This window comes from Macaca thibetana, chromosome 2 (assembly GCF_024542745.1).
Source record: "Macaca thibetana thibetana isolate TM-01 chromosome 2, ASM2454274v1, whole genome shotgun sequence".
Taxonomy (NCBI): Eukaryota; Metazoa; Chordata; class Mammalia; order Primates; family Cercopithecidae; genus Macaca; species Macaca thibetana.
In genome coordinates, this window is record NC_065579.1 from 92,999,998 (window position 1) to 93,025,051 (window position 25,054).

General features: G+C 39.2%; 1 protein-coding gene across 1 annotated transcript in view; it reads right to left on the reverse strand.

The window, feature by feature from the left end:
- The window catches only part of SCN11A (sodium voltage-gated channel alpha subunit 11), a 107,504-nt gene that overhangs the window by 77,120 nt on the left and 5,330 nt on the right, over positions 1-25,054 (reverse strand). Inside the window, 4 exon segments of the mRNA XM_050778352.1 lie at positions 7,109-7,175; positions 8,238-8,417; positions 12,656-12,750; positions 14,047-14,175. Of these exon segments, the coding sequence (XP_050634309.1) occupies positions 7,109-7,175; positions 8,238-8,417; positions 12,656-12,750; positions 14,047-14,175 (471 nt within the window).

A 25,054-nucleotide genomic window follows, 5' to 3' on the forward strand; every position in this document is an offset into this window, starting at 1 on the left:
TTTGGTTTTCTGTTTCCTGCTTTAGTTTGCTAAGGCTAATGGCCTCTAACTCCATCCATGTTCCAGCAAAAGACATAATCTCGCGCTTTTTTATGGCTGCATAGTATTCCATGGTGTACGTGTACCACATTTTCTTTATCCAGTTTGTCACTGATGGGCATTCAGGTTGCTTCCATGTCTTTGCTACTGTGAATAGTGCTGCAATGAACATGCACGTGTGTGTGTCTTTACAGTAGAATGATTTATATTCCTCTGGGTACCTACCCAGTAATGCGATTGCTGGGATGAATCCAGAAACAGTAGTTCTGTTTTAGGTCTTTGAGGAATTGCCACACCGCTTTCCACAATGGTTGAACTAATTTATACTTCTACTACCAGTGTATGTGTTCCCTTTTCTCCACAACATTGCCATCATCTGTTATTTTTTGACTTTCTAATGATAGCCATTCTGACTGGTGTGAAATAGTATCTTATTTTGGTTTTGATTTGCATTTGTCTAATGGTGAGTGATGTTGAGCTTTTTTTCATATGCTTATTGGCTGCATGTAAGTCTTCTTAAAAAAAAAAAAAAAAGGTCTATTCATGTCCTTTGCCCACTTTTCAATGGCATTGTTTTCTTATTGTAAATTTGTTTAAGTTCCTTATAGATGCTGAATATCAGACCTTTAACAGATGCATAGTTTGCAAATATTTTCTCCCATTCTGTAGGTTATCTGTTTACTCTGCTAATAGTTCTTTGTTTTTGTTTTTGTTTTTCTGTGCAGAAGCTCTTAAGTTTAGTTAGATCCCATTTGTCAAATTTTGGCATCTGATTGCTTTTGGCATCTTCATCATGAAATCTTTGCCCATTTCTATATCCAGAATGGTATTGCCTAGGTTGTCTTCCAGAGTTTTTATAGTTTGGGGATTTACATTTAAGTCTTTAATCCATCTTGAGTTGATTTTTTGTATATGGTGTAAGAAAGGAGTCCAGTTTCAATCTTTTGCATATAGCTAGCCAGTTATTCCAGCACCGTTTATTGAATAGGGTGTTTTCCCCATTGCTTGTTTTGTCAGCTTTGTTCAAGATCAGGTGGTTGTAGGTGTGCAGCCTTATTTCTGGGCTCTCTATTCTGTACATTGATGTATATGACTGTTTTTGTATCAGTACCATGCTGTTTTGGTTACTGTAGCCGTGTTGTATATTTTGAAATTGGGAAATGTGATGCTCCAGCTTTGTACTTTTTACTTAGGATTGCCTTGGGTATTTGGGCTCTTTCTTGATTCCATATAAATTTTAAAATAGCATTTTTAAAATTCTGTCAAGAATGTCATTGGTAATTTGATAGGAATAGCATTGAATCTGTAAATTGCTTTAGGCAGTATGCCCATTTTAATGATATTGATTCTTCCTATCCATGAGCATGAGATGTTTTTCCATTTGTTTGTGTCATTTTTAATTTCTTTGAGCAGTGTTTAGCAATTCTCACTGTAGAGATCTTTCACCTCCCTGTTGGCTGTATTCCTATGTATTTTATTCTTTTGTCACAATCATGAATAGGATTGCATTCCTGATTTGGCTCTCGGCTTGGCTGTTGGTATACAGGAATGTTAGTGATTTTTGTACATTGATTTTGTATCTTGAAGCTTTGCTGGAGTTGTTTATCAGCTGAAGGAGCTTTTGAGCTGAGACTATGGGGTTTTCTGGATATAGAGTCATGTTACCTGCAAATAGGGATAGTTTGACTTCTTCTTTTCCTATTTGGATGTCCTTTATTTTCCTTTTCTTCCTGATTACTCTGTCCAGGACTCCCAATACTATGTTGAGTAGGAGTGGTGAGAGAGGGTATCCTGTCTTGTACTACTTTTCAAGGAGAATGCTTCCAGCTTTTCCCCATTCAGTATGATGTTGGCTGTGGGTTTGTCATAGATGGCTCTTATTATTTTGAGGTACGTTCCTTCAATATCTAGTGTTTTGAGAGTTTTGAACGTGAAGGGATGTTGAATTTATCAAAAGCCTTTTCTGCAACTATTGAAATAATCATGTGTTTTTTGATTTTAGTTCTGATGAATCACATTTATTGATTTGCGTATGTTGAAATAACTATGCATCCCAAGGATGAAGCCTACTTGATTGTGGTGGATTAGCTTTTTAATGTGCTGCTGGATTAGGTTTGCAAGTATTTTGTTGAGGATTTTTGCATCAATGTTCATCAAGGATATTGACCTAAGGTTTTCTTTTTTTGTTGTGCCTCTGCCAAGTTTTGGTATCAGGATGATGCTGGTCTCATTGAATGATTTGGGGAGGAGTCCCTGCTCCTCAATTTTTGGAATAGTTTCTGTAGGAATGGTACCTGCTCTTCTTTCTACATCTAGTAGAATTCGGGTATGGATCCACCTGGTCTTGGGAGTTTTTTGGTTGGTAGGCTATTTACTATAGATTCAGTTTTGGAGCTTGTTATTGGTCTATTCAGGGAATCAGTTTCTTCCTGGTTCATTCTTGGCAGGGTGTTTGTGTCCAGGTATTCTTAGTTTGTGTGCTTAGAGGTGTTTATAGTAGTTTTTGATGGTTATTTTTATTTATGTGGGGTCAGTGGTAACATCCCCTTTGTCATTTCTAATTGTGTTTATTTGGATTTCCTTATTTTTTGTCTTCTGCTAGCTTTGCTCTTGCTTATCTAACTCTTTCCATTGTGATGTGACACTGTTAAGTTATTTCTAAGTTTTTGATGTGGGCATTTAGTGCTATGAATTTTCTCTTAACACTGCCTCAGCTGTGTCCCAGAGATTCTGGCATTGTATCTTTGTTCTCATTAGTTCCAAAAAACTTCTTGATTTCTGCTTTAATTTGATTATTTACTCAAAAGTCATTCAGAGGCATGTTGTTTAATTTCCATGTAATTGCATGGTTTTGAGTGATTATTTTAGTTTTTTCTTCTATTTTTATTGTGCTGTGGTCTGAGAGTGTGTTTGGTATGATTTTGGTTCTTTTGCATTTGCTGAGGCTTGTTTTATGTTCCATTATGTGGTCAGTTTTAGAGTATGTGCCATGTGGTGATGAGAAGAATGTATATTCTGTTGTTTTGGGGTGGAGATTCTGTAGAGGTCCAATGTCGAATTCAGGTCCTGAATATCTTTGTTAATTTTCTGCCCCAGTGATCTGTCTAATACTGTCAGTGCTGTGTTGAAGTCTCCCACTATTCTCGTGTGGGAGTCTAAGCCTCTTTGTAGGTCTCTAAGAACTTGCCTTATGAATCTAGGTGCTCCTGTCTTGGGTGCATATACCTTTCGATTAGTTAAGTCTTCTTGTTGAATTGAACCTTTTACCATTTTGTAATGCCCTTCTTTATCTATTTTTTTTATCTTTGTTGGTTTAAAGTCTGTTTTGTCTGAAATTAAGATTGCAACTCCTGCTTTTTATCCGATTTCCATTTGCTTGGTATATTTTCCTCCATTTCTTTTATTTTGAGCCTATGGGTGTCATTACATGTAAGATGAGTCTTTTGAAGACAGCATACCATTGGGTCTTGCTTTTTTATCCAGCTTTCTACTGTGTGCCTTTCAAGTGGGGCATTTAGCCCATTTCCTTATTCTTTCTACCACAGTCTTGTAATTGGCTTCCTCATCTATTCTATGCATCCATTCTCTACACAGAAGCCATGGTGGCATTTAAAATATGTCTAATCTGCCCAGGTCATCTGCCTGCCCTAAAACCTTTCCATGTCTCCTGCTTCCTTTGTGATCAAGACCAAAATCGTTGGCACTGATGAGCTATCAGGTCCTTCATGGTTGGCCCTTGTCTCTGTTCCTGCCTGCTCTCTTGCCTGTCTGCCCAAAAAGCTGCTGGGCTTCTTATCATTCCCTACATGCTCTTGTGCTCCAAGACCTTATGCTCACCTTTGCTGTGCCTACTGTCTGGAATTGTTCACTCTTTCTCTTTATCTACTGGAACCTCCTACTTAGACTTCAGATCTGAGTTGTAGTCACTATGAATTAGTCAGCAGGGGAGGAAGCAGTGACCGGAGGGTGAAGACTAGTCTGGGCCCTGAACAGACCAAAGCCTGCCTGGGAAGATCATCACAGACCTGCCTTCTCAGAGTGCCATTTCCTCAGAAGCGAGCATGTTGTGATCAGTGTGGAATGCTGTGTACTAGGAGTTGGTTTACCATAAAACTCTGGAGCATTTATATTGTACCTAGACTGAGAGAGATGTGCCTGGCACATAAACTTAGAGACAAGAGCCCTATAAAGATCAGTTGTACACCGTTGATCATTAGAGAAATACAAATCAAAACCACAATGAGATACCATCTCACACCAGTCAGAATGGCTACATTAAAAAGTCAAAAAATAACATATGCTGGCATGGATGCGGAGAAAAAGGAACATTTATCCACTGTTGTTGGGAGTGCAAATTAGCTCAACCATTGTGGAAAACTGTGGCAATTCCTCAAAGACCTAAAAACAGAACTACCATTTGACCCGGCAAGCCCATTACTGGGTATATACCCAAAGGAATATAAACCATTATATTGTAAAGACACATGCACGTGAGTGTTCATTGCCACACTACTCACAATAGCAAAGACATGGAGGCAACCTGAATGCTCATCAGTGACAGACTGGATAAAGGTAATGTGGTACATGTATGCCGTGGAATACTATGCAGCCATAAAAAGAAAGAGTTCTATTACTTTGCGAGAACATGGATGTAGCTGGAGGCCATTAACCTTAACAAACTAATGCAGGAACAGAAAAACCAAATACTACATGTTCTTACTTGTAAATGGGAGATAAATGGTGAGAACACATGGACACACAGTGGGGAACGATAGATACTGGGACTTACTGGATGGTGGAGGTTGAAAGAAGGAAGAGAATCAGGAAAAATAGCTAATGGGTACTAGATTTAATACCTGGGTGATGAAATAATCTGTACACAAATTTACCTATATAACAAACCTGCACATGTAGCCCTGAACTTAAAATAAAAGCTAAAAAGACCAGTTCATGCACCAAAATCTCAGAAATCACCACTAAAGAACTTATTCATGTAACCAAGTACCACCTGTTCCCCCAAAACCTATTGAAATAAAAAAAAAAACCCTCAAGTTTGACTGCTGTTAAGCATGGCATGTGTCCTCTGCCTCTCTACTTTCCCCACCACTCTCTATTGTCATATACATATCACACTTGATTCATTTTGTGCATGGTGTTGTTTGAGTTTTCAACAGCTAAAATAGTTTTTTTGGACCTTTGATAGCAGTATAGTATTGTAATAAGAGACTTTGGAGGCAAAAGACTTGGGGGAAAAAAAAGGACTAGTTGGAAACAAGGCTGCTGCTTCTGCATGACTAGGTTATACACCCCACCTTGGATTTTGCCTGTGGTAACCACACCTGTCTGCCTGTGTGAGGGGTAAAAGAAGTGCTATACGCAGCAGCTGTTGGGCTCCCTTTAAGACAGGGGTCCCCAACTCCGGGCCCCAGACCAGTACTGGTTCATGGCCTGTTAGGAACTGGGCTGTACAGCAAGTGAGCAGCGGGCGAGTGAGCATTACCGCCTGAGCTCCACCTCCTGTCACATCAGTGGTGAGCATTAGATTCTCGTAAGAGTGTGAACCCTGTTGTGAACTGTGCATGTGAGGGATCTAGGTTGCATGCTCCTTATGAGAATCTAACTAATGCCTGATGATCTGAGGTAGAACAGTTTCATCCCAAAACCACCACCACTTCCTGCCCATGAAAAAATTATCTTCCATGAAATCGGTCCCTGGTGCCAAAATGTTGGGAACGTTTCTGGCAACAGGGACCAGTTTCGTGGAAGACAGTTTTTCTTTCTAGAATGATCCTCAGCAAGTTCAATGCAGTGCGTTCTGTTGAGAATCATTCTAGAAAACTCAGTAAGTCTCATATTAGATTAAAGCCTATTGTGTCTTGCAAATGGAGAGAAGCCTTCCCTAATTCTCCAGACAAGGTCACACCCCCATCATACCTCTCAGTACCTGCACATCACCCTTATAACACTCATCACACTTTCTAGTAGTCATGCATTGCTTAACAGCAGGAACACATTCTGAGAAATGTGTAGTTAGGCAATTTTGTTGTGTAAACACCATAGAGTGTACACACAAGCCTAGATGGTATAGCCTACTATACACCTAGACTAAGTGGCATAGCCTATTGTTCCTAGGCTACAAACCTGTACAGTGTGTTACTGGACTGAATACTGTAAGCAACTGTAATACAATGGTAGGAATTTGTGTATCTAAACACAGAAAAGGCACTGTAAAAATACAGTATCATAATTCTATAGGGACAGTATCATATGTGTCATCCATTATCAACCTAAATGTCATTATGCAACATATAACTGCATTTTCTGTGCATCTGTCTTCCCTAGAAGACATCAATTCCAAAAGCGTGGAGCTGCCTTGTTCATAATTGCATTCTTTGAGGCTAACTCAGGGCTTGACACTCTGTAGATTCTTTTATCTATTTGTAATTTAGGAATGAATGTCATCTGTTTCATCAGAGTACCTTGCATATTATCTTAATTTGAAATACACTCAATAAATCTTCACTGAATTGAATCTTTCACCACAGAAAGCACTGCTATCCTGAAAGGAAAAAGAGTTTCCCCATAGGACCAGAGGGCCAGTAGCTGTTGGGGCAAGTGTGCATGGATGTATGTTCAACTGTGTTTGTAATTAGAGGCAATAGTTGTCAACAGGTCAACAAAGAGAAGAAGCATGTTCAGATACTCTTGCAGCAGGAGAATGCCACTGAACAGGAAACAAGGGCTTCACAGGGCTCTCAGTCATAACATCCCTTCTCAGCTTTGAAAGTCTTGAATACCTACTCCATAAAGTTGAAATATCACTGTTTCAGTAGGTTTCTTACAAGCTTCCAATTTAACATAACTAGGGAGGAAAGCTGCCTTAAACACCAGGAAATGTTTTTTAAATTTAATAACACAAGTCTAAACCTGTTTAGACACATGAAATAATTATATGAGAACTATCATCACTGTGTCCACCAGTCATTAGATAAAGACTATTTGCCACACCATTCTAAAAGGTCTAGAGGTACTCTTCTTGGGATGAAAATGAAGATTATAAACCTCTTACCTCTTAACCATCCAGATGCCACACATTTTGAATTCAGTCGAATTTTCTTTCTTTTCAAAGCAATGGTCTGAGAGAGGAAAAAATCATAAATTCAGATTTGAAAAAAAAAATCGAAAGGAAAGAGAATAGTAAGTATGCAGACTATGCTTGAAAATGGATGTTTCTACATCTTCTAAAATGATTAAAGGGGGTGTGTCCAGAGAGAAACTGGGGCCCAAGACCTCTAGAAGGAGCAAGAAAAAGGGAGGGAAAAGAAGAAGGAAGGAGAAGTTGGAGAAGGAAGCAGTGACATCACCACCACCACTTTGCCTCTCGGTAAATAATACTGAACCGAAAATCCTCCCTGGGGGAAGCTGGACAGAGACCCATCCTGTGACAGACCTCAAGAGAGTGTAGATGGAGTAGGTGTAGGGTCAACCTCAGCATAGAGAGGGTGGGCATTGAAAGAAGTGTTGTTAGCCAGGCATGGTGACTCACACCTGTAATCCCAGAGCTTTAGGAGGCTGAGGTGGGCAGATCACGAGGTCAGGAGATAGAGATCATCCTGGCCAACATGGTGAAGCCCCATCTCTACTAAAAATACAAAAATTAGCTGGGTGTGGAGGCACAGGCCTGTAATCCCAGCTACTCGAGAGGCTGAGGCAGGAGAATCACTTGAACCTGGGAGGCAGAGGTTGCAGTGAGGTGAGATCGTGCCACTGCACTCCAGCCTGGTGACAGAGCTAGACTCCATCTTAAAAAAAAAAAAAAAAAAAAAAAAAAAAAGAGTCATTGAAGAAATACTTGAGGAGCGGGGCTGGGAAGCTGTTGATTATCGCTGGCCAAATCCAAGTATTCTGAAAACTTCCGCAAATCATTACAAAGAAGTGAGCAGAGATCTAAATGGCAAAGGGATGGGACAGCATAGAATTGCTCTTGTGGATGTAGTTTCAAGACTTTCCTTCTCCATGGCAACCCAAAGAATAAGGCAATTCTCTAGGAAATACATCTGCCCACAGGAACACCCTGGATGGATGAAGTCCTCCCTTGCTCCTAAGAGACTCTGTAAGGGAGGTGTGAAGGCAGGACAAGTGAGGATAAGGAAAAGTTAACCATGCAAAAACTAAGGAGTGAAAGGTTGGGTATTTACCATAAGCTTCCAGGTTACTGATATTTTTACAGTCCCTCGAGATGCATTTCAGGTTCAGGCTTCCCATGAAGAGCTGCTGACCTACCAGGGCAAAGATGCTGAGGCAAAAGAAGGTGAGGATAATCACATTGACCAGCTTCTTCACAGAGCGCAGCAAGGCCCCCACGATGACCTTCAGACCTGAGAAAGAGGACAGGCATGGGGAGAAGCCCATCCCCCTGAGCCAGACACTCACAAAGGCCAAGGCAGGAGCAACTGAGGTCTCGGAAACTGTCAAATTGCAGGCTGGAACTGGACTCCAGCCTAGCCTATGATTCTGATACCTTTAGTGTGCGCTCCAACTCTGTGCCTTGGAAGCTGAGTGTCTTCAAAGTAGTCAACAAGTTTGAGACTCAATCTCTCTATTGCTGCCCTATGCCTGCCTCAGTGCTGCTATGAGGAGCAAGCAAGGAGGCTTTGAGTAGAAACATGCCACACGGACTCAAGAAGGCATAGGTTGAGGACAGTTGCAAAGACACCACCTAAGCTGGGGCCACACTAGAGAATGAGAAAGACCTGTATTTAACATTTAGTAGATACTGTCTACTGTCAAAGTACATGAGTACCATGAAACACAGCTAAATTGTGGGGTATAGGGGATGAAGAAGGAGTTTTGTCTAAACCCAAATTATAAGGATATCCTGGGAGGGAAAACTCAGATTACCAGTTAGAATAGGGTGTTTTCTTTTCATTTATTCATTCATTCAAGAAGTATTTATTAAGCACCTACTATGTCCATGGCACACTGTTAAGCTGCCAAAGTTACAAAATAAATAATCTTGTGGCAGGCTAGTAGATGTTTAAAACTGGCTCTTCAAGCGGGAGGCAGGAGAGCCCTGATCTATGGCATGTATAGGTTTCCTTGTTTTCTGAATTCTGTGGTCTAGATCCTGATCCCCACTCACTACCATGCTAGATTTCAAGCTACCAACATGATGTCACGGAACAGAGCTGGAAAAAGAAGGAGTCAACTTCAGCAATCCACTGAGTCATGGGCTTTGCTCTCAAGATAGCTGGAGAGATAAACTCTCAGATGTGATTGCAATGCATGGAATGACACTAAGTGACAAAATTTCATTTCATCAGTGTAGAGGTGAGAGCCCATGGCAGCATACAGTGGGAGGCCAAGCCCTCAGTGGATGAGCTTCCCACAAAGTATGACACCAGATAGCAGGAACCTGGAGGCTAAGCTGGGACACTTACTATATCACCAATTGAAGGTAAACTAGAGGTTACTACAGCATCACCCAAGGCAGATTTTAACCTATAACAAGAGGCTTCTCCAAAGCAAGAAATGTGGATGAGTGATGATTGTGATTCCTGGATCATTTTTTCATAGTCTCATAAAAGATTGTACCTTGCACCCTTACTTCCAAAAAGCATCCAGGCATCTCAGTGCATTTCATGGACCAAAATAGAGACCATATTCACCTGTGTGGAGATAATGAAGGGGACACGAAAGCTGCTAAATGACTGCCAGAATGTGTATTTACTTACGTGAAAATAAAAGGGGCTCAGCTCATGCAGAAAGCTCCTAAATCTACCTGGGAAAACAAAGCCCTACTTGAAATGAAGAAGAAGGAGAAGGAGAAGGAGAAGGAGAAGGAGGAGAAGGAAAAGACATAAATTATACATAAAGTGTCCTCTGACTACCAGTTTCTTTATCACTATTCAGTTGCTTTCATGAAGTTTCAAAAAATAACCTACTGCTTCTGTTTGAAAGGACTCTAATTGCCTGGAGTTTAGGTATTGGGGCCATATGGTATAGTTTATGTCTATATCATCAGCACAACTAAATAGTTCCCATGTCTTTTTATAGTTTGCCAAAGCCACTGATAGAACAGAAAAGAAGGGAAGGGGGGAAGGTGGGGGGAAAGGAGTCTAGAGAGGGAAGATAACAAACTGTTTTGTTTGTTTGTTTTAGTAAACAAAAGGGAGGAAAGGGGGAGGAGAGAAAAAAGGTGTGTGTAATAACCTTATTTTTCATAAACTGAAATTCATGTTCACACCCAACCTTGGCTTCATCCTGATCCGAAGGGCTAAAGTGCCTTCCTCACCTGGTTTCCAGAAGACCACCTTTGGTTTCCCTCCTACTTCACAGGTGCCTGCTGCTCATCTCATTCCCTGTTTTCTCCTCTTCTCCCTTTCATGTTTCAATGCCCTGGGGCTCAGGCCTTGGTCCTCTTCTATTCTCCATCAATGCTCATTTCCTTGGTGATCTCTTCAGATCTCATGGCTTTAAATATCATCTATAGACCCTTGATGCCTGAAATGGTATCTCCAGCTCTGACTCATCCCTGGGATCCCAGACTCATATACACCTAATTGCTTACTGAATCCTTTCCCTTGGTGGTCTCACAGCCATCTCAAACACAACATGTTCAAAGCTAGCTTGTAATCTGACCCCAAGGCCTGCTCCTCTCACAGCCTTCTCTGTCTCAATCAGTGACATCAGACATAAAAGTCATTTTTGACTCCTCTCTTTTGCTCACACCATGTATACAATTTATCAGTCAGGAAATGCTATTGTTTGTACCTTCAGATTGACACAGAATCAGACCAGTGTCTACCAACTCCACTACCACTACCTGATCAGAGAGCACCGCCATCCCTTGCTTCGATTACGGTCTCTTGTGTCAGTTTGGGTTTTGAGGAGCAGATATTCTGAGATCAGATGTGCAAGAGATTTGTGGGGGTTGGGAGGATGCCTGTGAAAGATGAGTGCGGGGAGCAGGAGTGGCAGGGAGAGACTTCAGACTGCAGCTCAGGTTTGACGTCCGAGAGAGAGACAAGGGAGGAGGACTGGATAGGAAGAACCTCAGACTGCAGTTCAGCTGTCGGAGTCTCAGCCAGGTCACTGGAGAGTCCCTGAGCCAAAGTTTCCTATTAGAAGAATCCCATATACTTCAGGAATAGGCCAGCACTAGAACCCACACACACTGTGCAGGGCAGGCATGATCTTGGCATGTGGATGGATGCAGTAGGGAATCCAGAGAGGTGGAAGCCGGGATCTTTAGTCCACCATGCTCCCTGTAGTAGGAGGTCTTCCTGCTTCTCCCATCTTCTCCCCTACATTCCATTCTCCACACCACAGCTCTCATTTCTTCAGAGTGAAGCCTAGATCCTCCCTGTGCCTACAAAACTCCCCTTCAGTTCTTCTTCTTGTTCTTTTTTTTTTTTTTTTTTTTTTTTTTTTTTTTACCTTAGGCTGCAGTGCAATGGCACAATCTCAGCTCACTGCAGCCTCTTCCTCCCAGGTTCAAGCAATTCTCCTGCCTCAGCCTCTCGAGTAGCTGGGATTAAATGTACCCACCACCACACCTGACTAATTTTTTTTTTTTTTTTTTTTTTTTTTTCTGAGACGGAGTCTTGCTCTTGTTCCCCAGGCCAGAGTGCAATGGGGCAATCTAGGCTCACCGCAACCTCCCTCTCCCAGGTTCAAGTGATTCTCCCGCCTCAGCCTCCTAAGTAGCTGGGATTACAGGCATGCACCACTACACCTGGTTACTTTTGTATTTTTAGTAGAGATGGGGTTTATCCATGTTGATCAGGCTGGTACCAAACTCCCAACCTCAGGTGATCCACCTGCCTCAGCCTTCCAAAGTGTTGGGATTACAGGCGTGAGCCACTGCGCCTGGCCTTAATTTTTGTATTTTTGTAGAGAGAAGGCTTTACCATATTGGCCAGGCTGGTCTCAAACTCCTGGCCTCAAGTTATCTCTCCGCCTTGGCCTCCCAAAGTGCTAGGATTACTGGCGTGAGTGACTGCATCCGGCCCCCCTTCACTTCTATGATCTCACCTCTACCTGGCCCCTCACTGTCTCCCCTCCAGTCCCATCTTCATCCTTCCTACTCAACCTCTGTGCTGGCTGTTTCCCCTGCTCCGAATACTCTTTCCCATATATCTGCTTGTGTCACTCCCTTGCCATCTTCAAATCTCTGCCACGTCTCACCTCAATGACAACTATCCTGATCACTCTGTTTAAAACTGCAACCTGCTTCCCCTATACCCTGTGACTTCCCATAGCCTCTATGGTGTCTACTTTTTCTTTATATTTTCCCTGGCACATAGCACTTGCTCACATGCTACATAATGTACTTATTTATTATAGTTGTTGTTTCGTGTCTGTGTCCCCACCCCCTACCCTAGAAGGTAAAACTCCATGAGTCTGTATCCATTTGCTTACTACTAGATCTCAGGCAGTTAGCACAGTGCCTGGACATATTAGGTGCTCAATAATTATCAGTTGGGCCATCAGATAAATTTGTAAAGCAGGGTTTGTTTGTTTTTGGTTTACATGATGACATTTTGAAAAAATTTAAATACAAATTAACATTCTTTCTAGATAGGAGCCAGTGTGGAAAGTGAGAGTGACTTACGTGAAACTACTGAAATTGCTTTTAAAGCTCTGAACACACGGAAGGTACGCAGGGACAACAGTTTGATGGTGATTCCTGGAATACATGACACAATCCTACAAGAGAAAGCACAAGGAAAGCATGGGCTTGCTCAGTCCTGCAGCTGCACTGCACATCTCCACAAAAGCCACAAGTAAGCTCAGCCTGGGGCTTGTGACTTCCGAGGTGAAATCGACAGCCTCACCTTTATCTTAGGATCTGGCATACCACTGTTCTTGATATGAACTGCAGAGGAGGCTGTTCTCAGTTTACCTTCATATGTGGACACAGATGAAGACTCCTTGAAATAGTCCATGTAGTTGTGGCTAATGAATAATAGAAGTCCTCTCAAATATTTACTGAGTGGCTGACAAGTTCCATGCCCCAAGGCACTTCACTAAAGTCTCCAGCCACTACATGGTCAAGCCTGAATGTGCAGCCAGGCAGTGTAGCTCCAGAGTCACACTCTAAACCACTGTGCTTCACCACCTTTCAATAACTAAGAGCACACAACCTTTGAACTTCAAATATCAAACTGAAATTACTAGCACCTACCTCCAAGTGCTTTTGTGAATATTAAATAGGAAAAAATATGCAAAGTGCTTAACATAATGCCTGGTACAGATTAAATGATGCTAGGTTTACTATTGTTGTGCTGGCAATGTGTCATTGCATTTCTCGTTTTTTCTTTTGCTTACTCCATTTCATCATTCAGATTCCAAATCAGTGTCTTTCCTGCAGGAAGAGCCTCAACCTTCACCTTACATCTTATACCATACATAATAATTAACTCAAAATGGACCATGGACTGAAACATAAAAGCCAAAACTACAGAACTTCTAGAAGTAAACAGGAGTAAAGCTCTTTGGAACCTTGTAGTAGTCAAAGATTTTTTAGACTGCTTTGCTTTGTTCTTCCTATATCCTCTGACAGCTTAATACATGTACAGCCCCTATCCTGGTACTCATCATACTATATTTTAAGGGTCATTAATTGTCACTCTTCCCCTCTGGACTGTGAGCTTCATAAGATAGAAAAACATGTCTTTTTTTTTTTTTTTTTTTTTTTTTTTTTGTATTTCATTGGCACACTCTGTATCTTGCATAAAGCCTGGCCCATAACAGGCCAGTTTTGGTGAGTAAATGGCTGAAGGAACAAGAACTTGAGTGTTGACCTAGAAATGGGTTTGTGTGTGGAGGCATCTGGTCAATTGGCTGCATGTGCTGTTCAGGGCCAACCAACACAGCACTCAGAGCTCTAGGCATTACTAGGGCATACTCAGCCACTCAAATGAATCCACACAGAGCTCTGATGGAAGCAAAGGGGCTTCTTTCCCACCCAAGTCTCTTCAAAAACATCTTTAACATTCTTACGCTATTCCAATGACAATGGAGTCCAGCCAGTTCCATGGATCTCGAAGGAAAGAAAACTCATCCAGAATGAAACCTCTTGCCAATATTTTAATCAAAGCTTCAAAAATATAAATCCCAGTGAAGACATACCTAAAAAGCAAACCATTTACAACAGGAAGAAACATGATGAACAATATGAAAAGTAAAGAGCCCTTCTATCTTACTGGCCTTGATTTTTTTTTTCCATTTCAATGTGACATTTAACATTCTGGTCTTCAGCAAACCAGAGTTCAAAAACGCAAGCTTTTTAAGCAAGTTCTGGTATTTAGAGTTTCAGAGAAACAGGCCTAGAGATAAATTGTGAAACTACATTTCAAGACCCAGCTTTATGTCCATATTCTTGAGAATAGTTTCAGGTAACATGAGGCCCAAGTACTGGAGGTTGTAGTTTGTCACCACCATTCTAGAGCTGTCACTCTGATGTACAGAAGGAGACAATGGTAACAGGACAATGAAGAGAGTAAATGACAAGCAAATAGCTGAATTTTTTCATACCTGTGTTCAGGGATTGAAAGGTTTAATATTATTAAGATGTCGTACTACCCAGGGTGATCTACAGATTCAGTGCAATCCTTATCACACTCCCAATGACATTTTTTACAAAAATATATAAATCCATTCTAAAATTCAGATGGAATTTCAAGTGACCCCAAATAGCCAAAACAATCTTAAAAAAAAAAAAACAAATTGTGAGGTCTCATACTTCCTGATATTGACATTTATTACAAAGCTACAGTAATCAAAATAGGTGTGTATCAGTCCATTCTCACACTGCTAACAAAGACATACCTGAGACTGGTAATTTATCATGGAAATAGATTTAATTGATTCACAGTTCAGTTCAGCATGGCTGGAGAAGGCCTCAGAAAAATTACCATTATGGTAGAAGGGGAAGCAAACATGTCCTTCTTCATATGGCAGCAGGAAGGAGAAGAATGAGAGTGAAGCGAAGGGGAAAGCCCCTAATGAAACCATCAGATCTCATGAGAACTTACTATTACCAGAACAGCATGGGGGAAACCATCTCCATGACTCAATTATCTCCCACCAGGGCCCTCCCACCACATGTTGGGATTGTGGGAACTACAATTCAAGATGAGATTTGGGTGGGACACAGACAAAGCATATCAAGGTGGTACTAGCATAAAGACACATATAGACCAATGGAATAGAATAGAGAGCCCAGAAGTAAACTTTTGCATATAGGGCCAAATTATTTTCCACAAGGGTGACAAGACTAAGAACTCCTACAACTCAATAATAAAAAATTAAATGACCTAATTAAAAAATGACCAAAGGATTTGAGTAGATATTTCTCCAAAGATGAAATATAAATGGCCAATGAGCTATGAAAAGATGCTCAACATCACTTATCATTAGAAAAATGCAAATCAAAACCACAAAGAGATGACCTCACACCCATTAGGACGGCTACTATTTTTTAAAAAAACCTAAAATAACAAATGTTGATGAAGATGTGGAGAAATTGGAACACTTGTGCACTGTTGATGAGATTGTAAAATGGTGCAATCCCTATGGAAAACAGTATGAAGACTCCTCAAAAATTAACAATAGACCTGCCATATGATCCAACAAAGCCACTTCTAGGTATATGTATAAAAGAATTGAAAGCAGGTTCTCAAGGACATATTTGCCTACCCATGTTCATAGCAGCACTATTCACAACAGCCAAGAGGTGGAAGCAACCCAAATGCCATTTGCCAGATAAGTAGACAGTCTCTAAAAAAAAATAGTTTATATCTTTTTTTATATTCCTACGCTGTCAAAAATACTGGGTCTGTACACACACACGCGCACACACACACACACACACACACGTTTGGGACTGAAACAAGTAATTCAGTCAAACAACCTGTCAGTTCAGAGTAAAATGTGGTATTTACATGTGATGGAATATTAATCAGCTTTAAAAAGGAAGAAAATTTTGTCACATTCTACAACATATATAAACCTTGAAGTCATTATGCAAGGTGAAACAATTCAGTCATAAAAAGACAAATACTGTGTGATCCACTTTTATGAGGCAGGGGCTGAGGGGAAGACTGAAATGGGGAGTTGGTATTTCATGGATATAGAGTTTCGGTTTTGCAAGATGAAAAGAGTTCTGGAGATGAATAATGATAATGTTGTGTAACACTGTGAGTATACTTAATTCCACTGAACTTAAAATAGTTAAGATGGTATCTTTTATGTGATATGTACTTTATCACAATTTTAATAAAAACTGGCCCTTCCTTTTTCTTCCCTGAATCTTCCATCATATGCTATCCTTGCTATGGTTTGAATGTTCCCTCCAAAAGTCATGTTGAAATTTAACTGGCATTATCATGGTATTAAGAGGGGGGACCCTTAGGAGGTAATTAAGCCATGAAGATACTGCCTTTGCGAGGCATTAATGCCAATATCTCAGGAATGTTTTCCTGATAAAAGGTGAGTTCAGGCCTCTTTGCCCTTGCTCTCTCATGTGCACATTTTTGCCCTTCTGCCTTCTGCCATGGGATGATGCAGCAAGAAGACCCTCACCAGATGCAGACCCTTTGATCTTGGACTTCCCAGCCTCCAGAACTGTAAGAAATACATCTGTATTCTTTACAAATTATCCAGTCTGTGGTATTCTGTTATCACAACATAAAATTGGCTAAGACAATTCTCTAATTTATTTACCTTTTTCTCTTCTGCCTCAAAAAAAAAAAAAATCTTGTATCTTTTGTTATAATCCCAAGCTGCAAAAATACTGGGTCTGCAAGCGCAAACACATAGACACACTCACTTGGGACAGAAACAAGCAATTCAGTTAAACAACTTGACCGTTAAAAGTAGAAGAAGTGGACCTTTTCTGGTAAACTATCCAGCCGTAGTAGCCCTGAAAACTAAAGAACAAAGGCCTTGAGGACTTGAAAAACCTCAAAGTAGCCAAGTCCAAGAGCAGAAATGGTCATGAGGCTGCTACAGGCAAGAGCTCCTCCTTGCTTCAGGCTTTTTCTGAGCTGCTCACCTTTTGTGTGACAAATGAGCATATCAGATTAAATAATGTCTGTCCTAAACTATGTGTGTGTGAATGTAGGGTTGCAGGAGGCTGTTAAAAATGTCCTCATGTAAACAGGCATTAAAAGAGTTTAAAAAGGCAATATATTTTAATATCAACTTTAAATTATAAAGTTATAGGTGCTTTTATAAAAATCTGTAATTGCATATTTGTGGGATTTTTCAAGTCTTCATACAGATCTCAAGCAAATGAGACAGCAGACCATCGCTGCTATTTCGGCCTGACATTCTAGCCTCCCACCTCTTACTTCCATCATTCTCTCTTTTCCAGAGGAAGCCTGACCAATGATGGGACAGGCAGATCAAAATGACATCTGATACGGAATAAAGCCATGCCCACCAGGAGGAAATTACATGCCTCTTTGTATGAAGACATTTTTAACAGCCTCCTTCCACCCCACATTCATGTATCCACTGTTCAGAACTGCCAGGGGAGAGCAGCAGCTTTCCCCACCCTTGCTTCCTTCCTCTCTGCTTCTCTATGGCCTAAAAAGGGGTTTTCCTCCCTGCCTTATGGGTATTTTAATAGTGAAAATGGCCTCAGAGCAAATTACCTTCCCCAATAGAGAAAGAAGTCTCCTTGCATCTCACCACAAAGGCTAGGCAGGGCAAACTGCTGCTGTGGAAACAATGCACTCTCCTGATCTGTCTCCTCCATAGGTCCTACCCTCCTGATCACAAAGGCTTCTAGGGAAGCTGCAGTAAGTAATGAGTAGCAGCACCTGCACTCAAGTTAGCACCTCATGCAACAGCCAAATCTCCAAAGGGGAGACCACATTTCCCAGGGACACTGCCAGGATGGCATCTATTCCTGGTGCTACCTGTGCCCTCCTCAAGGCATAGACCCTCCGCTGGCCAGACTTAACCAGGTTCCAGGTTCCACCCAGCAACAGAGACAGATGGTCCCTACAAAGACACCACCTAGGAGAGAGAAGAGTTCTCCAGAGACAAATAGACCAAATCAGAACTTAAAGTCAAAGAAAGGGCAGTTTTCAAAGTCTGACCTCTAACCAATGTCCCAGAAACCACTAGAGCCAAGTAAATGAGAATAGATGTGAATATGATTTAGAGAACACTTCCAGGAAAAAAAGTAGGGTGGAAGTGACTGGAGACTGCCTTCCCAAATTCCCGTTTAAAATCTGTGAAAACATGTGAAAATAAAAACATGTTCTAAAGAAGCATGACGAGAATGAGCATCACCCAGATTCTGGGAGGAAAGCCTCTCAGGGTCATTAGTCCATCTTTCCCTGGAGCATCCAACCTTGCTCACGTAGCCCCTTTCCTGATGATGTTGTATTCCCTAATAAGTGCCTGCAAGGTCTGGAAGTCCCCAGTCCTACTCCCCACCAGAGGCACAAACAGCTGCTAGTCAGCTTTCACCGTCATACCTCTAGCAGGAGTGATTTTTTGCCTGTGTGCCCAAGTCCCTCAAGCCTTAGAAACAGTAAGTCATTGCTCCAGTCATTTTAGAAATATTAGCTAAGCCATTCCATTCACAAGAAGCTTCTTATATTTGCCTGAACCTGAGTGAGTCTCTTTGAATTACTAGAGGATCTGAAAGGAAATGTACAGCTCAAGCGTAACTAATGTGGGAGATGTAGTACAATACTTGCAACTTGCCAAGTCAGATACCACAAATGTTACTACAAACATCCTTAAAGAAGAATCTACAAGAAACTGAACCAAACATTAACTAATGTGAGAGATGTAGTACAATACTTGCAACTTGCCAAGTCAGATACCACAAATGTTACTACAAACATCCTTAAAGAAGAATCTGCAAGAAACTGAACCAAAGAGGAAGAGAAAATAAGAATACAAAAGACATTTAGAAGATATTAAAAATTGAAATGCCACATATTAAAACCTATAAGACAGAGACAAACCTGTACCCCAAGCATTGTCCCTATAAACATTTTTATTATTTACAACAAGAAGGAAAATACATGTACTAAACATTCAAATTCATATTTTAGAATACGTTATGTCCTATTGAATGTATAAGGAAGAAAATAAAAGAAGGTAGAGGGAAAAATATTATACACACACACACACACACACACACACACACACACACACACATATATATATTTTTTTTGAGATGGAGTTTCACTCTTGTTGCCCAGGCTGGAGCTCAATGGCACAAATTCAGCTCTCCGCAACCTCTGCCTCCCGGGTTCAAGTGATTCTCCTGCCTCAGCCTCCCGAGTAGCTGGGATTACAGGCATGTGCCACCACGGCCGGCTAGTTTTGTATTTTTAGTAGAGATAGGGTTTCTCCATGTTGGTCAGGCTGGTCTCAAACTCCCAACCTCAGGTTATCTGCCTGCCTCGGCCTCCCAAAGCGCTGGGATTATAGATGGTGAGCCACGGTGCCCGGCCAAAAATATTATATTTTAAAATAGAATTTAAGGCCAGGTGCCTTAAAATAGAATTTAATAAAATAGAATTCTTAAAATAGAATTTAAGACCTGGGCAACATGGCAAAACCCCATCTCTACTAAAAATACAAAAATTAGCCAGACATGGCAGTGCATGTCTGTAATCCCAGCTACTCCGGAGGCTGAGTCAGGAGAATTGCTTGAACCCGGGAGGAGAAGGTTGCGGTGAGCCGAGATCGCACCATTGCACTCCAGCCTGGGTGACAAGAGCAAAACTCCATCTCAAAACAAACAAACAAAAAAAATTTCAATACATGGGAAAGATGGGGAGCCATACGAGTAATCAAGAGAGTAAACAAATGCTGACAACAAATTTTATCAAAGATAACACAAAATTGTATATATATATAAAATATAATACTGATGTACATATATATATATACATATAGTTTTATATAACAAGGCAACTAGTTACAAGGTATAATGAAAGAAAAGACCACATTCATAATGGCAACAAAAAACAGTAAAATTCACAAATTTAGCAAGAATTGTGGAAGATCTGTATGAAGAAAGTTTTAAAGCAATTAGAGGAACACAAAAGAAGATTTTAACAAATGAAAAATATGTCATGTTCTCAATGAATTCCAACCTCATAAAGATGTCAATTTCCTCCAGGTTCATTTATAAATCCTTTCATCATGTCAGTAAAACCACCCAAGTTGACTATAAAATTTACATGAAAAAATAAACCAACAAGAACCATAAAAATTCTCAAAAGGAACCTCTAGCACTCCTGAACATTACAATATTAGACAATCTTGATAGTTAAAAAGTGTGGTTCTGGCATATGAAAATGAAGACCAATGGAAGAGAAAAGAAAGTCCAGAAATAGATCTGAATACCTAAGTAACATTTCACATTAGAGGATAGGATGTGGACTATTTAACAAATGGTGTTGGGACAAATGGATAGACATCTGGGATGGAAATATGAAGTCAGATCTATTTATGACACTCTACCCTTGAATGAATTCCAAATTATTCAAGGATTTAAATTTTTAAAAAAGGAAACTATAAAAGCACTATAAGAAAATATGAGAGAATCCTTTTATAACTTAAGGCTAGAGAAAGTATTTCTAACTATAAATCAAAATCCACAGGCATAGAGGAAAGTTTGTTAAATTTAATACAGGAAAAGAAAAAAATAATAAGCAAAATTAAGAGACCATTAATGCCTGCTTCAATTGTGATGAAGACATGAAGTGGTTGGGCAAACCCTCCCACAGATAATGAGTATTAAACTGGAAATATATATATATAAGGACAACTATTTGAAGGACCTGCAAGATGAACAAAAGGAGGCAGAAACTGGGGCAGATGTTCCTCTTAAAAGAAGGTACCTGCAATGCATAAGAATTATAAAAATGTTTAACGTTTTGGTCTGAGAGTGTTTTCCAACTTCCCCACTCCCACCCCAACACTAGCAAACAGCTGCAGTCTTGAAGATTTAAGGTGGCTGAGGGTGGAGTTCAGAGCTGGCAGAGCAGCTGGAAATTTAGGGAGTAAATCCTGGAAGCAAGCAAGAGAGAGCTAAGCAACAGGGGCAGAAAATATGGAAAGGACATACTTAAAGTGCTAGAAAAACAAATTGTCAAGCACTAAATCTATATACAATGAAACTCTACTTCAAAAATGAGTATGAAATAAGGACATTTTCAGATCAATATAAACTGAGAATGTGTTGCCAACAGAACTGAACCACAAGAAATATTAAAGGAAGTTGTTCAGGCTAAAAAGAAATAATACCAAAAGATAACTTGGATCTACAGGAAAAAAAAAATGTCTTTAAAAGGCATGTGCCCATTTAAAGCAAAAATGATAAACCGTATTGTTGGGTTTATTGTGTACATTAATATAAATATATGACAAAAAACAAACAGGACTGAACTGTGGCATGGTTTCTGTTTTACTTGAAGGAATTCAACATTAACTCTATTTTGCCCATTTAAAAATGCCTAATTTAATCTCTGAAGAAACCGCTAAAAAATGCAAGTAAGTAAAGCTAAAAGGCCAATAGAGGATTAAAATGAAATACTAAATATACTTGATTAACACAAAAGGAAACAGGAATGGGGAAATAATGGAGTAGCAAAGGAATAACAACAATGACAAAAAAAAAGATGAGATAAATAGAAAACCAATAGAAAAATAGCAGAGCAAAATTCAATTATATAACTATATTAAATGTAAATGAACTTTAGTCCATCAAGAGTCTGCAACTGGATTGATAGACTGCATAAAAAGCAAAAACCAACTATATGTTGTTTACAAGATATATGCTACAAATACAAAGACACAAAAAGGCTGAGAGTAAAAGGATGGAAAAAGATATACCATGCAAACAAAGAGCATAAGAAAGCTGGAGTAGCTATATTAATATTAGACAAAACAAATATTTAAATGAGTATTATTAGAGACAAATAAGACATTCCATAATAATAAAAGAATGAATACATCCAGAGGATAATAATAATCATAAATATGTATGTACCTGATAATAGTGCTTCAAAATACACAAAGCCAAATTTGACAAAAAGAGAGAAAGAATAGACAAATCCACAATAATAGATAGAGATTTCAAGCCTCTCTTTCAGTAATTCACAAAAATGCTAGGTAAAACTCAGTACAGGTACAAAAGATCTAAATGACACTATCAACCACCTTAACTTAACTGACGTTTTAAGGAGTATTTAAGAATGTGGCAGAATCCACATTCTTTCCAAGTGCATGTGAAACATTTCCCAAGACAGACTATAAAAGATGTTTCTCTTTATTTCAAAAGATTGAAATTTTACAGAGTATATTCTCTGACCATAACTGAACTGAAGTTAGATAATAATCAGACAACCAGAAAATAACTAGAAAAGCATAAAATATTTGGAAATATTAAAAAACACACTTCTAAATGACATACGGGACAAAGAATAAATCATGAGAAAATGTAGGGAATATTTTGAACCAAAAGGTAATGAAAACACAGTGTATTGACATCTGTGGAATGCAGCTAAAGCAGTTCTTGGACAGAAATGTATAGCTTTATACAATTGTATAAGAAGAAAAATCTAAAACCAACTATTTAAACTTCCAACTTAAGAAGCTAGAAATAGAACAGCAAATTAAAATCAAAGCAAATTGAGTGAAAAAATTAATAAAGACTTTGAGACTTTCATATATTGCTGGTATGAATGTAAAATTATGCTGTCAATTTGAAAAAGGTTTAGCAGTTTCTTAGAAAGTTACATATATACTTATCACAGGGCCCAGCAATTACACACCTAGGTATTTATCCCAGAGAAACGCAAAAATATATCCACAAAAGATTTTTATACAGAAATGTTCGCAGCAACTTTATTCATAATAGCCCTAAACTGACAACAGCACAAATGTGCAGCAATAGATAAATGGGAAAACAAAATGTGGTATACCCATTCAATGGAATCCAACTCAGCAACAAAAACAAGAAAAAATGTAGAAATATACACAACAACATGGATGCATCTCAAAGCATTATGCTAAATGAAAGAAACCAGATACAAAAATATGGTATCATACATACCATATGAAAAGTATGTGAAATTCTTTAAAAAGGCAAAACAAGTCTCGAATGACAGAAATGAGATCAATGTTTGCCTGGGGTTGGGAGTGGGGGTTGGGGATAAACTGCAAAGAGGCATGAGACATTTTGGGGGGTAATTGAAATGTTCTATATATTGATTGCAGTGGTTTATATTGCATAATTAAATAGGAGTTAGAAAAAATGGTCTCATTTATTCAATTTGCATTCAATATGTTCCTGAAAGATTAAAGCAGCAAATATGTTAAACTAGAAAAACTGGAATTTTGATAAGAAAATATTTATACAAATATAGAACTTCTAAGTTAAAAAACTAATTTACATGTCTGAAAAGCCAATACAAATGATAAAAAAATTAACATTTCAGTTATACAGAGAACTCATTCAAACTGATTAGAAAATAAAAATGATACAGAAACAAAGATGGAAACACAATTCAGAAACGAAAACATCAAAAGAGTCTAAATCAAATATTTCATATTGTCATTCACATATGGGAACTGAAAAAGTGGATCACATGGAGGTAGAGAGTGGAATGGTGGTTACCAGAGATGGGGAAAGATTGGGCAAGAGGTGGGTAATGAAAAGAAGTTGATTAATGAGTACAAAAAACAGATAAAAGGAATAAATTCTAGTACTCAATAGGACAGTAGGGTGACTATTTAGTTAACAATAATTTATTGCATATATCAAAATAGCTAGAACAGAAGATTTGAAATGTTTCCAATACAAGGAAATAATTAATGTCCAATTGGGATTGATATCCCAATTACCCTGTGAGCGATCATTACACAGTGTATGCATGTATCAAAATATCACATGTACCCTATAAATGTGTACAATTATTATGTGTCAATTAAAATTTTCTTAAGTCTAACTCATCTGGAAATTAAAGAAATGCAAATATTTTAACTCCATAAATTAGAGAGGAAAAAATTTAATGCTAGCAAGAATGTGATATATAATTGGTTATTAAAATACACTGCTGATGGCAGAGAAAATTGATACAAACTTTTTGGAAAATATTTTGTCTATATATATTATTTAAAGCATTAAAATGTACCTTTTTATCTAGAAAATCCATTTCTAAGAGAATATCTCAAGAAAATAATAATTTAAGAATAGGGCTGGGTGCAGTGGCTCACATCTGTAATCCCAACACTTTGCAAGGTTGAGGTGAGCAGATCACCTGAGGTAGGAGTTTGAGGCCAGCCTGGCCAATATGGTGAAATCCTGTCTCTACTAAAAATACAAAAGAATTAGCTGGGTGTGGAGGCAGGCGCCTGTAATCCCAGCTACTTGGGAGGGTGAGGTCGGAGAATCGCTTGAACCTGGGAGGCAGATGTTGCAGTGAGCTGAGATAGCACCATTGCACTCCAGCCTGGGCAACAACAGCGAAACCCTGTCTCAAAAAATTAAAAAAAAAATTAAAATTAAAAAAGAATAGCTTTATTTTTGGCAGAGTGAATTGGCATAAAAATTTTTTACAAACAAAAACAAAGAATAAATAAATACATAAATGTAGCTTTATGCAAAAAAAAAATTTTTTTTTTATTTCAACAGCAACTCACTGTATTGAATTATCTTGAAAGTCTCTATTTATTGATCCTGATAAGAGTGCTGAGCTACAATTCATCTTTAGGACCTGCTATTCTTTTTTTTTTTTTTTTTAATTATTTTTTATTATTATACTTTAAGTTCTAGGGTACATGTGCATAACGTGCAGGTTTGTTACATATGTATACTTGTGCCATGTTGCTGTGCTGCACCCATCAACTCGTCAGCACCCATCAACTCGTCATTTACATCAGGTATAACTCCCAATGCAATCCCTCCCCCCTCCGCCCTCCCCATGATAGGCCCCGGTGTGTGATGTTCCCCTTCAAAAAT